The sequence below is a fragment of the Xenopus laevis genome, chromosome 5L (assembly GCF_017654675.1).
Source record: "Xenopus laevis strain J_2021 chromosome 5L, Xenopus_laevis_v10.1, whole genome shotgun sequence".
In the NCBI taxonomy this organism is placed as follows: Eukaryota; Metazoa; Chordata; class Amphibia; order Anura; family Pipidae; genus Xenopus; species Xenopus laevis.
The window spans coordinates 3,246,751-3,259,606 of record NC_054379.1 but is presented as its reverse complement, the minus strand read 5'-3'; the positions used below and the strand labels follow the sequence as shown (position 1 = coordinate 3,259,606).

The window sequence follows — 12,856 nt, the reverse complement described above, 5'->3', positions numbered from 1 at the left end:
GGCTACGGTGGCCCATTGGGGACTCTCTGTGTGTCTGTGTAATTCTCCAGCCCGGGTTCATTGTCACCTCACAGACAGGGAAGATGTAACGCTGAGCCGCGCTGGTCCCGCGAGCGCTAAACGCCGCAATGTGACCGCGCCCAGGGCACGTGACGTCTCACGGGGCGGGAGAACGTTCCCTGAGCTCATTGCGTTTCCCTTCTCACCACAGTGACCGCCGAACTGCTGTGCGCATGCGCTCTCCTGTTGCCAAGCGACCGGCTTGATACAGACTGAGGCTGAGAGTTGAGGCAGAGGGAGGGTGCAGGGAGTTGTCAGGGTCCCTAAGCGGCAACAACAAGAACAACAAAATGTACCCGAGACTGGAGATGAGTATGAGCAGGAAGAAGAAAGTCCCCACTCGCTTTCTGTAAGTGCTGCTCCCCCTCATCATTCTCTTCTTCTTACTGTCTGACTGTGCCCAAGAGCTCACACTCTAATCACTCTAAGTGCTCCTCCCCCTCATCATTCTCTTCTTCTTACTGTCTGACTGTGCCCAAGAGCTCATACTCTAATCTCTCTAAGTGCTCCTCCCCCTCATCATTCTCTTCTTCTTACTGTCTGACTGTGCCCAAGAGCTCACACTCTAATCTCTCTAAGTGCTCCTCCCCCTCATCATTCTCTTCTTCTTACTGTCTGACTGTGCCCAAGAGCTCACACTCTAATCTCTCTAAGTGCTGCTCCCTCTCATGTACTTCTTCATTCTCTTCTTCTGACTGTCTGACTGTGCCCAAGAGCTCACACTCTAATCTCTCTAACACAGGCCTGGGAATCATTACACTCAGTACACTCTTTATAATAATAATAAATAATGTTTGATCAGTCAGTTGCTGGAGACACATTAAAGGCAACATTGTTTCACTACTGGAGGTGCAAGTTAATAGAGGAGGTCACTCATTGGTCAGGGGGAACAATAGGAATTTTGGCAGAAAATGTCGCTCGTGAGTGTATAGTGTGGTCATGTTGAGTCATGTGCAGTGTTGGACTGGGATGTCGGCCCCCGGGGACAAACCCAATGGGCCCCATTGACCCAGTCCTCTCCCCCATCCTCAATCTGAAAGCGGCAAAGGAGGAGGAGATAAGCAGCACACATGGGGGGGGTCCTAGATTGGACATCAGGCAGAAGAGAAACCTACAGTCACGGGGAGCCCCAGATGCCTCAGTCTGACCCTGGTCATGTGTCTAATGAGTGAGCCCCCCGTTTACTCATGAAGCTAATGTGTGTGACCCTTTATCTAACCTTGTAACCTGATGTGGGGGGGAAGTGTCTGTAGGAGGCGGGTGGATGCCGAGCTTTTGTCAGACACTCATGATACTGAGATTGGCACGTCCCCAGTGAGAGCTCCTGTACAGGTGGCACAGCACTCGCTAGGACTATTTGTTCCCAAAAATAATATTGTTAAAGGGATACTGTCATGATAAAACTTTTTTTTTCAAAACACATCAGTTAATAGTGCTGCTCCACCCGATTTCTGCACTGAAATCCATTTCTCAAAAGAGCAAACAGATTTTTTTATATTCAATTTTGAAATCTGACACGGGGCTAGACATATTGTCAATTTGCCAGCTGCCCCCAGTCATGTGACTTGTGCTCTGATAAACTTCAATCACTCTTTACTGCTGTACTGCAAGTTGGAGTGATATCAACCCCCCCCCCAGCAGCCAAACAACAGAACAATGGGAAGGTAACCAGATAGCAGCTCCCTAACACAAGATAACAGCTGCCTGGTAGATCTAAGAACAGCACTCAATAGTAAAATCCAGGTCCTACTGAGACACATTCAGTTACATTGAGTAGGAGAAACAACAGGCTGCCAGAAAGCAGTTCCATCCTAAAGTGCTGGCTCTTTCTGAAATCACATGACCAGGCAAAATGAGCTGAGATGCACCTACACACCAATATTACAACTAAATACACTTGCTGGTACAAAATCATGACATACTCCCTTTAACCACAGCCAGAGTGCAGGCTCTATTATACTGTAACAGGTGCACGTTTACCCTTTAATATAATGTCCTCTCTCCCAACCCATCATTAAAAGTCCACACCAACTGCCACTCCCAAAATAACACCCCTGAGTAACAGAAACACAAAGGAAAACACAAAAGTGACAGAGAATTCAGTAAAAGTGCGCCATTGCACCGGTGCAGTAATTAATTAGAACTTTCTGATCCCCATAAACTGGTTGAACCCTCTTTGGACTGGTCACCAGTGACCAAATATTGCCTGAAATTCACCTCCAAGTCAAACTGGCTCTGGGGTCATTAATATGATCACTTAGGGGCAGTGAAACTTTGTTTATGGAGCACATCGCTGGCCCATAATCTTATTTGATGGATCAAACGGGTTACTGAATAAAGGGTGGAACTTGTGGAACCCTCTGATATACCTACCTGTCTGTCCCATGTACTGATAATAGATTGGCTCACTAATATGTACTCAGTATATTTATTATCTGGTTATTTGCTGCTTTTGTTTCCCAGGCCAAACACCTATAGATTGTTTGATGAAAACTTACACGGTGTCAATTTGAACAAGGAAACGACGCCCCTCCCTGAAGTCTACAGAAAGCCGGAGAAGCTGCAGCACCCGAGATCTCCCACCCGCAACAACATGCCACATCCCTACTATGGCAGGTTTCTAAGAGACAATTCCAGGTTTCTGAAGGAGCCAATTCCTCATATGGAAACTGCCAGCACCAAACACATGCAGGTCAGTCTGAGCTATGGCCTCCCAGGGCCGCCATCAGAAATCCCAGGGCCCCTTACAACATATTCTGGGCCCCCTGGTCCCCACCCACCTCAGCCCAGCGCCCAATCCCGACCAGGCCACACATACATCAGCGCTAAAATCAGTAAACCCCCACAAGTTACAAAAAGCCATTGGTTGTCAGGACCCCCATATCATTTAAAAAAAAAACATTGGCGGTCAGGGTCCCACATAAAGGTTTTTTTTAAAACAAATTGGTGGTCATGGCCCCTATAAGTTTAAAAAAAACATTGGTGGCCAGGCCCCCCCTTACAAGTTAAAAAGAAACATTAGTGGTCAGGGCCCCATAGAATTTTTTTAAAAAACATTGGTGGCCAAGGGCCTATATAGTATTAGCATAATTCATTGGTGGCCAGGGGGCTAATAAAATTTTAAAAAAACCACATTGGTGTTCAGTGGAACTTACCTTAGACTCCTTTCATGTCTTCGGGTCTTTTTTTTTTTTTTGCAGCTTTAGGACTTCAACTTTGGGTCTTTTCGTGGCTTCGGGTGTTTTCTCGGCTTCACAACTTCAACTTTGGGTCTTTTCGTGGCTTTGGGTGTTTTCTCAGCTTCACAACTTCAACTTTGGGTCTTTTCTCAGCTTCACAACTTCAACTTTGGGTCTTTTCGTGGCTTTGGGTGTTTTCTTGGCTTCACAACTTCAACTTTGGGTCTTTACTTGGCTTATAGTGTTTTCTCGGCTTCACATCTTCAACTTTGGGTCTTTTCGTGGCTTTGGGTGTTTTCTCAGCTTCACAACTTCAACTTTGGGTGTTTTCTCAGCTTCACAACTTCAACTTTGGGTCTTTTCGTGGCTTTGGGTGTTTTCTCGGCTTCACAACTTCAACTTTGGGTCTTTACTTGGCTTATGGTGTTTTCTCGGCTTCACATCTTCAACTTTGGGTCATTTCGTGGCTTTGGATGTTTTCTCGGCTTCACATCTTTAACTTTGGGACTTTTCGTGGCTTTAGATGTTTTCTCGGCTTCAGGACTTGAACTTTGGGTCTTTTCGTGGCTTCGGGTGTTTTCTCGGCTTCACAACTTCAACTTTGGGTCTTTTCTTGGCTTTGGGTGTTTTCTTGGCTTCACAACTTCAACTTTGGGTCTTTTCTTGGCTTATGGTGTTTTCTCGGCTTCACATCTTCAACTTTGGGTCTTTTCTTGGCTTATGGTGTTTTCTCGGATTCACAACTTCAAGTTTGGGTCTTATGTTGGCTTCAGATGTTTTTGCAGCCAAGGCTCGTTCACGGATTCGGCCCGTCAGCACTTAGGCTCTTTGGTGGTTTGAGACTTTGCTCTTCGGCAGTCCAGGACTTCAGCTCAGCATTTTGTGACTTGGCAGTTCACACATGACGGGTGTGCGGCAAATTCGAAAAGTTCAGCACAGCCGGGCCCCCCTTTAGGCCCGGTACAACGGTACTCCCTGTACCACTCTGAAGGTGGCCCTGTGGCCTCCCACAGTCATCGTGCTATCTACCTAAATCCTGTCTGTCTCAAGAAGAAGCTCAAGGACATTGGTAGACAAGGAAATTAGTCTCCTCTTGTGCGGGTGAATGATCTCCTACAAATGCAGTTGGGTCGGGCATGGAGATGGAATTAGATGATGGGTACGTGTCCCGTAGTTACTAGATCTCAATACAGAACAGTCAGGATAGGTCTATTGGGTTCTACCAAGGTGAATCAGTTCCTATAGTGAATCACAAGTCTCACCCTGTACTGGAACGTGACACCTGAAGGCTACACAATTGACCCTACAATAATCATTCTGGGGACTCCCTATTTTCTTTTCAGACTTTCTAGGCACATTTTATTTTTGGTACCCAATTCAAAGTTGCTTTTGTCCAACATTACATCAGGTTCCCAGTTCCTAAACACACATTTGTAGCAGGTTGAAATAAAAGTGGTGACTTTTGTGCCCACCCAATAGACCGCACAGAACAAAGGGCCGGTTTCTAGTTCCATGTCGATCTCTGATGTTTGGGTGGGCAGGGGTCCAGCTGTCTGGAACTTGTTTGTTATTCAGCTCCGCAACCATTTTATTTAGGTTTCAGGCCCCTTGTTATCGTGTTGTTATTGTTTGCTATTATACAGGCCGTGCAGTTTTTCCAGAGGAGGTTTTCTTTGGCACACGGTAGTTCTGCATTGTATTTCAATAAATCAAAACTGTCCCGTGTAATTGTTACTCTGTAACTAAAGGCAATCTGTCATCCTGCTTCTAGAAGCAACCACAAAAAGCCCCCACAGCAACTAAACTAAAATACAAACCAATTCATGTACCAATATTGTTGTTTTGTTGCCGCCACAAGCTGGCACACGTGTGCACCCAACCTACAGCGCCCAAGCCAACACCATCAAACTCAGCACACTCACTTAAAGGGGAACTAAAGTCTAAAATAGAATAATGCTAGAAAAGAAGTAATAAGTAAAAGAAAGTAAAAATGGGATTTTATTTTTTTGCCTTTACGCCCCCATTAAGCTCTGGGTGGGTGGATGGGTGTATCCAAGGAATGAGCAGACACACCAATATCACTGATATCATCTTCATAAACTGGGCAGGTTAAGGGTCGGGGCACACGGGCAGATTCGGGAGATTAGTCGTCCCGGAGCCAAATCTCCTCTTCTTCTCCCTGAACTGCCTTCCCCTACCTTCTCACCGACTAGAATGAAAAATCGGCATTCGCGGTGCTTAGTTTTCCAATGTTGCCTCACGAGGAAACTTCGGGCAGATTTGTCGACGGGGCGACTGATCTCCCCAAATCTGCCCCTATGCCCTTACTCTTAAGAGGGGAGGGTGGGCAACACACGGGAGGGGGGAGGGTTTTTGCGGCAACTAGGTTTCCTTCCCCTTTAATTATTTTAGTCACTTTGGCTCAGACAATACATTAATTTGACAATAACGATAGAATAACAGTGCCAAAGAATGATGTTCCTCCCAACTGGTGTCTTTACATACACACTTTACTAAATGTGCCCCAATAATTCTCAGGAGCTCCAGGCAAATGTCAAGAGGGAGTCAAGAGTGGGTTTATTGTCATTTCATCCATATACGTTTGTACAGTACACAGTGAAACGAAACAACGTTCCTCTAGCATCTATGTTGTGTGTAGCATCATGGTCCTAGACTCTAGGACCATGATGCTACACACAACATAGATGTCCTTTCTGTTCTACCCTATTACCAGCCGTCTGCATGAGTATGTCTGGCCTTCACCTGAGAGTCATAGGGGGTTGGAATTTGGGGTTCCCAGGTTCCACATTTTGCCTATAGAAGCCCTAGAGACCAATACACATTGTTTAATTAAGAAAACGTTTCTGATTATAATAATAATTAAATAATAATGTGTTTCCTTCTTATTTAAAGTCCGAGTGGTGGCCCAGAGATGAGGACCAGGCGACTCTTCACAAACCCTCCTATGACGTGATGACCACCCAAAGAAGTGACTTTCAGAAGTCTTCTTACTTAAGTAATCCTCAAACACGATACAGTGCCAAACCGTGCAAGTCACCTGTTTGTGGAATAGGTAAGAGAAGGGCAACTACACACATTTAATTTGCTCCAAAATAATGAATACGTGGAACTTGCTTTGTTTATTCAGTGGCATAACTAGGACCAACTGGGCCCCCTGCAAATCTACACTTACCTTTAGCTCCACACACGTGGCTCCCAGCTGACCGGCCATCACTTGTTGTATTGAGGGGACTACAATACTCCAAACCCCTCAGTCCGCCCTTGCACAGCCGTGGGGTCCACTGTATTGGTGTTATGCCTCTGTATTGAATCATACTGCACTGATATTTGTTAACTCTTAAGTTCTCATCTTTGTCCCAATCCCTACGGGCTAAAGGTGTTTAAGGAAAAGGGCAGTGTTTGGAACCTGAAGGTTTCAACTTATGTGCCAATGGCGGGGTCAGGGCTTGGGGGGGTGCTAATGGCCATACATCCTCCATAGATCTTGAGTATTCTGCCCAGAGGAGCCAAGAAATGATGAAAAAGTGAATGGCAAATACTGTAGCTGCATTCAGGTGCATTGCTAGAGGAGAAGGGAGATGCCCCTGTAGAGCAGCAGAACAAGAAGCCAAATGTCACATATGTTGGACTGATGTTGGATCGCAGAAATTTACAGATGAGATTAAAGAATGATCTGTTCTTTGTTATTCAACACGGATCAAACCCTGACGTGCCAATCAGCGGGAGCAATTCCTATAACATTTTCTCTCCGAAATGTTCTTGCTGTGTTTTTATATGAACAGCTGGCGCGCAGACTTTTCTTTCCTCTTTAACTTCTTACACGCTGTGATGCACCAGCAACAGATTTTTCAGGGAGCCGTAACAGCACCGAACAGGAGCGACGAGGTTAAGAATTAAGAATAAGCATAAGGGACATAAATCTGCTTTACAAACTTAATCTCACTTGACATCTGATACGTGGGTGTCTTTTTGGCCAAAATAACATTTCGCCGCTATATTGAGAATTTTGTTTAGTTATTTTTGTGGATTGCCTCAAGATCTACAGTGAGATGATGCTCACACTCTAAATAATGGTGTTTCATTTTGCCAGTTGTATGTAAGGTTTAAGGCACAACATGCTCTGGCACAAGGGGGACTTGTACCCAACATCTGCCTTGAATAATTACATGTCAGCAGTTCCATAACGTTGGTGGCCTCCATCCATGCTGACATTTTTTTTTTGCACCTGAGGAAGGGGTTTGTCCCCAAAAGCTTGTGCCACAATGTCTGCAGTAAACAAGATTAAAGCTTAAACCCGTGTGATTTGGTGTGCTTCTTCTCCTTACATAGCCCCATCCATACTGACATCCCATGCAAAATCACAGGCCACTCATAATGCAAAATAAATTGTGGGTCACCCATGACGTGCACGAAATTATTGGCCATCTGTGCATTACTAATCACTCACGGGCACCCATACCCAGGGCCGCCATCAGGGGGGGACAAGCGTACCGGGCCCGGGCATGAAGGGGGGCACGGCAGCGTTGCATTTTTTGAAGTTCCCGGCCCCCCTTACGAGCGCCCGAGCCGTACGTCCTCCCTCTGCGTTGCCGAATGCGGAAGTGGCGAAAAGCCGAAGCCGATGCGCCAAAAAGACCCGAAGTCACGGAAAAAGCCGAAGTCCCGAAGCGGCTCAAAGACCCGAAGTCACGAAAACAGCCGAAGTCCTGAAGCGGCGCAAAGACCCGAAGTCACGAAAGGAGGCGAAGTTGAAGTACTGAAGCCATGAGTTCAATTCTACTGAACACCAGTTTGTGTGTTTTTGTTTTTTTTTTAATCCCCTGGCCACCAATGTATTATTTTAATATTCTATAGGCCCCTGCCACCAATCTTTTTGTAAAACATTTTTTTTTGGGGCCCCATTTTTTTTTAACTTGTAAGGGGCCCCTTGCCACCAATGTTTTGTTTTTTTTTTTAATTTTGTTTTTTTTTTTAATTTTTGGGGCCCCAATTTTTTTTAACTTATAAGGGGGCCCCTGCCACTTTTTTTTTTTTTCAAAAAACTTTTTTTTTTTAAATTTTTTTTTTGGGGCCCCAATTTTTTTTAACTTATAAGGGGGCCCCTGCCACTTTTTTTTTTTCAAAAAACTTTTTTTTTTTAAATTTTTTTGTTGGGGCCCCAAGTTTTATTTTAACTTATAAGTTTTTTTTTTTTGGGGCCCCAATTTTTTATAAGGGGGCCCTGACCATCAATAGCTTTTTATAACTTGTGTGGGGGGGTTACTTTTTTGGCGCTGATGTCTGTGTGGTCTTTTAACTGCGATGTGGCGTGGGCGGCATATGGGGTGGAGCTTGGTCGTCAGTGTGGGCGGGGCCCAGGGGGCCCCAAAAATTTTGTTGTACGGGGCCCCGTGATTTCTAATGGCAGCCCTGCCCATACCAAGGAAGCAGACCCAGGGGGGCCCCCACAACAGTTAGTTATACCCCTAAATCTCAGGTACTTAAAAAAGGTGTGTAAATGGGCTCCCATGTGCCAAAACCTTACCTCACATGCATAATTAGCTCCCACGGGTGATCAATAGCATGTCCCCAGCACTTTGCTAGATATTTGGCTTGGGTGCAGGGCTACTTCCACCATATCTTATGTCAGTGGGATACAATCTGCTGTGAGGCACATGTTTTTTTTTAAAGGTTAAGTTTTAAAGTTAAACAATTAAACATTAAGGGCAGACAAAGAAATGGCAGTTAAAATTGCAAGTTGATACCCAGTACTGATCAGTTTTGCCAGGCATTCTTCTTATTAATTACATCAGTTTATAGAGTTCCAGTTGTGAATTGACCAGTTTTGCCCATTGGAGAAGTGTCGGCAGTGAGTCCAATAGGCCTAACAAACAGACTTTGGGGTCCAGTATCTGCAGGAGGTCAAGTTCTTCTGCTGTAAGTTTGGTGATTTCAGTCCAGAATTTCTGGGAGTAGTGGCATTCCCATAGCAGATGAACTATGGTGTTATCTTGTGTGTTATATTGGGGGATGCAATTGTATCCATCCGATAGAGTTCCGATGTTTGGTTGAATATCTTATAATGTATTAGTCTATCTCAGGCGCTAATAAGTGGCCATTGCATAGTATCTGTCACTTCCTCCCACTCGTCCTCTTCCAGTGATGGGATGATAGAGACCTACTTGAGCTTCACTCTGGTTAGTGGGTCGTATCTATTACACATCAGAGTAAATGCAGATTATCAACTTCTTTTTACAAGGCGCAGGTAATTTTAGCATTGCCACTTGTAGCGTCGATGAAATTGTATAGTGTGTTCTAGACCTCTACAGATCTGTGACCAGACACTCATCCAGAAAATGAATGGACAGTTTCAGTATATTATATTTTAATTTCTTTATATTTGTATTCATTGTTTACTGAAATGAATAAAATCTACAGCAGAATTGAGAACTTTAAGGTGTGCGGTGGAAGCATTCTCAAGCCAATTGTATTCCTTTGACCTCCTGCACCCCAATCTAGCGATGCACTGAATCAGGATTCGGTTTGGGCCTGGTCAATCGGAATCCTAATTTGCATATGTTGATTAGGGATGGGTAGGGAAATCATGTGACTTTTAATCACAAAATAATTTTTTCCACTTTTTCCTTTCCTGCCCCTAATTTGCATATGCAAATTAGGATTCGGTTCTGTATTCTGCAGAATCTTTCAAGAAGGATTCGGCATGAATGCTAAATAGTGGATTGGGTGCATCCCTACCCCAAACCTAGGTGGTTCTCGAGGGGCAGCTTCCTATACACAAGTACCAGGGACATATAACATCTGCTCCTCATGCTTTACACACTTTATCTGCTTGTTTACAAACCACTTCCTGATTCAGCCCAGCATATTGCATTCCAAATATTTAAATATTGGCTCCTCATTGGACTAGAGTCTCCCCGAATATCATCTATTTCTGTGTATAGATATGAATCTTATTGGTGGCAAAATGTTGTTGATTTTTGCCAGAGTTTTCACCTTAACAACCCAGATGGTGTCCTGCAACTTTATTAACAATAAGGGGCAGATTTATCAAAATGTGAAAATTCTTCTAGATATTTCTTTGGTGCATCTCCCATGTGGTTCCCGATGTCCCGTGTGAGACAGGAGCGATCATTCCAGACTCTTCCATCCAAACTCATACTTCAGACAGTCTTTTGACTGGATCTCAGCAGCTTGGAATTTCCAATTTCTTTCGTCACGAAAACGCAGCCGAGACGCCACAAGAAAAACTGAGAAGTGTTTACGAATCTGTGGGGAACGCCAGGCTTTAGTTTTCTCGTTCGATTAGACTGAAAGTCTTTAAGTTGCTTCATTGTCCAATGAAGGATGAGCTTTTCCCTCACACTGTTATTTGGAACATTGAAGTAACTGGAAACTGAACGCTATTTCAAAATACTAGTTTTATTTTGGGTGAATTTTTGAGAACCCCCACACCTCATTGATCGGGGTCTATAAAGAGACATGACATTTTTCTTGATCTTCCCACATTTCCCTGTGTGTCTGGTAATAAAATGTATCCCTTTTCTGTCTCCTTTTGTCACTTTTTAACATGAATTTGTTCAATTTTCTCATTTCTTCCATCCTTTTCAATAAACATCCCCATCATTTCTTTGAATTGTTCCTCAGAATCTTCAGTATAAGTGTGAGTTCTTTCCACTCTGAAATGTCCACTTACATAGTTACATAGTTAAATTGGGTTGAAAAAAGACAAAGTCCATCAAGTCCAACCCATCCAAATGAAAACCCAGCCCCATACACACACCCCTCTCTACTTTTAATTAAATTCTATATACCCATATCTATACTAACTATAGAGTTTAATATAAAGCTTGGGATACTATTAATTCACAGTTTAAAACAATTTTTACTCTACTTTACCTTAATCCCATGAATATGTTGGCATAAAACCTGCTGCCCATAGAGGTCCTCTTGAATGAAGGTGTAGATGTCCTTCACCCAGTCATGTTCATTTTGAAGTATGAACCTAATTCCCTGTAGGCAAAATTCTAGAAGGTTTTTTTTTGTATATCCAGAATTTATTACTAGGTGCCTAGTTGTTTTAACAGAGTTGAATGTTTTTATTTATTTTGCAGTCCCACTTGCACCTCCAAGAAGCAGAACGCGGCTGCCCAAGCTGCTACAGGAACAGATTTCCTTCATACATAATTATAATGCGAGATCAACACAAAATGAACCCATTAGGGGAAAGGTAAGCCGTGTCATGGTTAGTAACACAACTGAGACTGCCTCATTAGAGCTGCCCATTAGCGCTGTGTTACTGCAGTTGATTGTCCATAGGTTTTGGCCTCTTGATTGTCCACTAATTAAATAGCAACTTCAAAGCAATCACTTTTGACAGAGAGGGATTTGGTAGGATTTAGCGATGGACCTGATCTGAGTGGTGGTTTAAGAAGACCTTGCACACTTTTTTGAGCCCAATATAACTTAGTTGTGTTCTTAACTCTCAGCTTCCCCTGTTTTGTGGTAGAAGGGAAGCAGATAGAGCAAATGTGATGTAGATATTTTGCTCAAATGGATCACCATATCATTCCATTTTGATAGATTATTGGCACGCCTGTATGCGATGACGGAAGCGATACCTTTGAGTTGTGCAGGACACAATCATTAGCATGTTTTTCAGCTTCACTAAGAATCCAAGTCTAAGCAGAGAGTCATCATTTGACATTAGCTTTAGCTCCGAGGCTTCAGGCCTGTTGCCAATAAAGAGGCACGCAAACAAATGGATGTTTTGCCAGCGTTTACACTAACAGATGAACTCAGCCCACAGCTGCACTTTGTAACAGCCCAGAGTTCCTCTGCTCACTGTCAACTCTGTTTCCCTTTCCAGCGTCACGGAGCCTTTGTATGGACAGAGATAAAAACAGAGAGTGGGCCAGCGGTTCCTCAGGGAACCAAATTGTTCCTGAACACTACAGGGTCACATTCACTTGACCAGGCAGAAGGGGAGAAAGGAAATTCGGGGGAAAGCAGTATGACCTCACCCAGGCGCTGCATGCATGCTTCCCAGCAGATGTTCAGCTCCCAAAGTTACTTATCCAAAACAGACCTCGGCGAAGCAGCCAAGTCCAATCCCAGTGCAGCAGACAGTGAACAGAACAAGTCGAGCAGCTCACAGACAACTGGGAGAAAAACCCTTGTTCCCATAGGTGAAAAAGTATCAAGTCAGCCAAGTGTGAACTCGGCCTGATAAATTTCATATCCATCCCGTTTCCTTTTTTACCAGACACCAGAATGAGTGACATGCTCAAGTGATACAGCGGATACAAATAAACGTTTACCTGACCTTTCCCTTAATATGTGCTTTGCTGGCTTTTTGTCTGTTGCAACAATTGCACTGGTTTTTGTTTTTCTCATTTTCTGTTTGTTTGGAGCAGCTAAAGAGTCATCGTGTCCATTGAAAGCTCAGGCCCTCCTTCCATGACTGATGGAGATCAAGTTTTTCTTCTACACTGGATTCCTAGGTGTTAAATTAGTTTAAATGTCACAAAATATATATATAAACATATCCCAAAGTAGTTCCTAGTATCTTCCTTCAGCTGAATTCAGAAAATCTAACT

At 43.8% G+C, this 12,856-nt stretch overlaps 1 protein-coding gene across 1 annotated transcript; it reads left to right on the top strand.

The window, feature by feature from the left end:
• Positions 1-223: 223 nt before the first annotated feature.
• On the top strand, positions 224-12,593 carry c2orf73.L (chromosome 2 open reading frame 73 L homeolog). Its single transcript, XM_018262521.2, has 5 exons — positions 224-409; positions 2,524-2,752; positions 6,153-6,312; positions 11,372-11,487; positions 12,127-12,593. Exons 1-5 carry the CDS (start codon positions 351-353, stop codon positions 12,484-12,486), a joined length of 924 nt encoding a protein of 307 aa, XP_018118010.1. The 5' UTR covers positions 224-350; the 3' UTR covers positions 12,487-12,593.
• Positions 12,594-12,856: the final 263 nt, after the last annotated feature.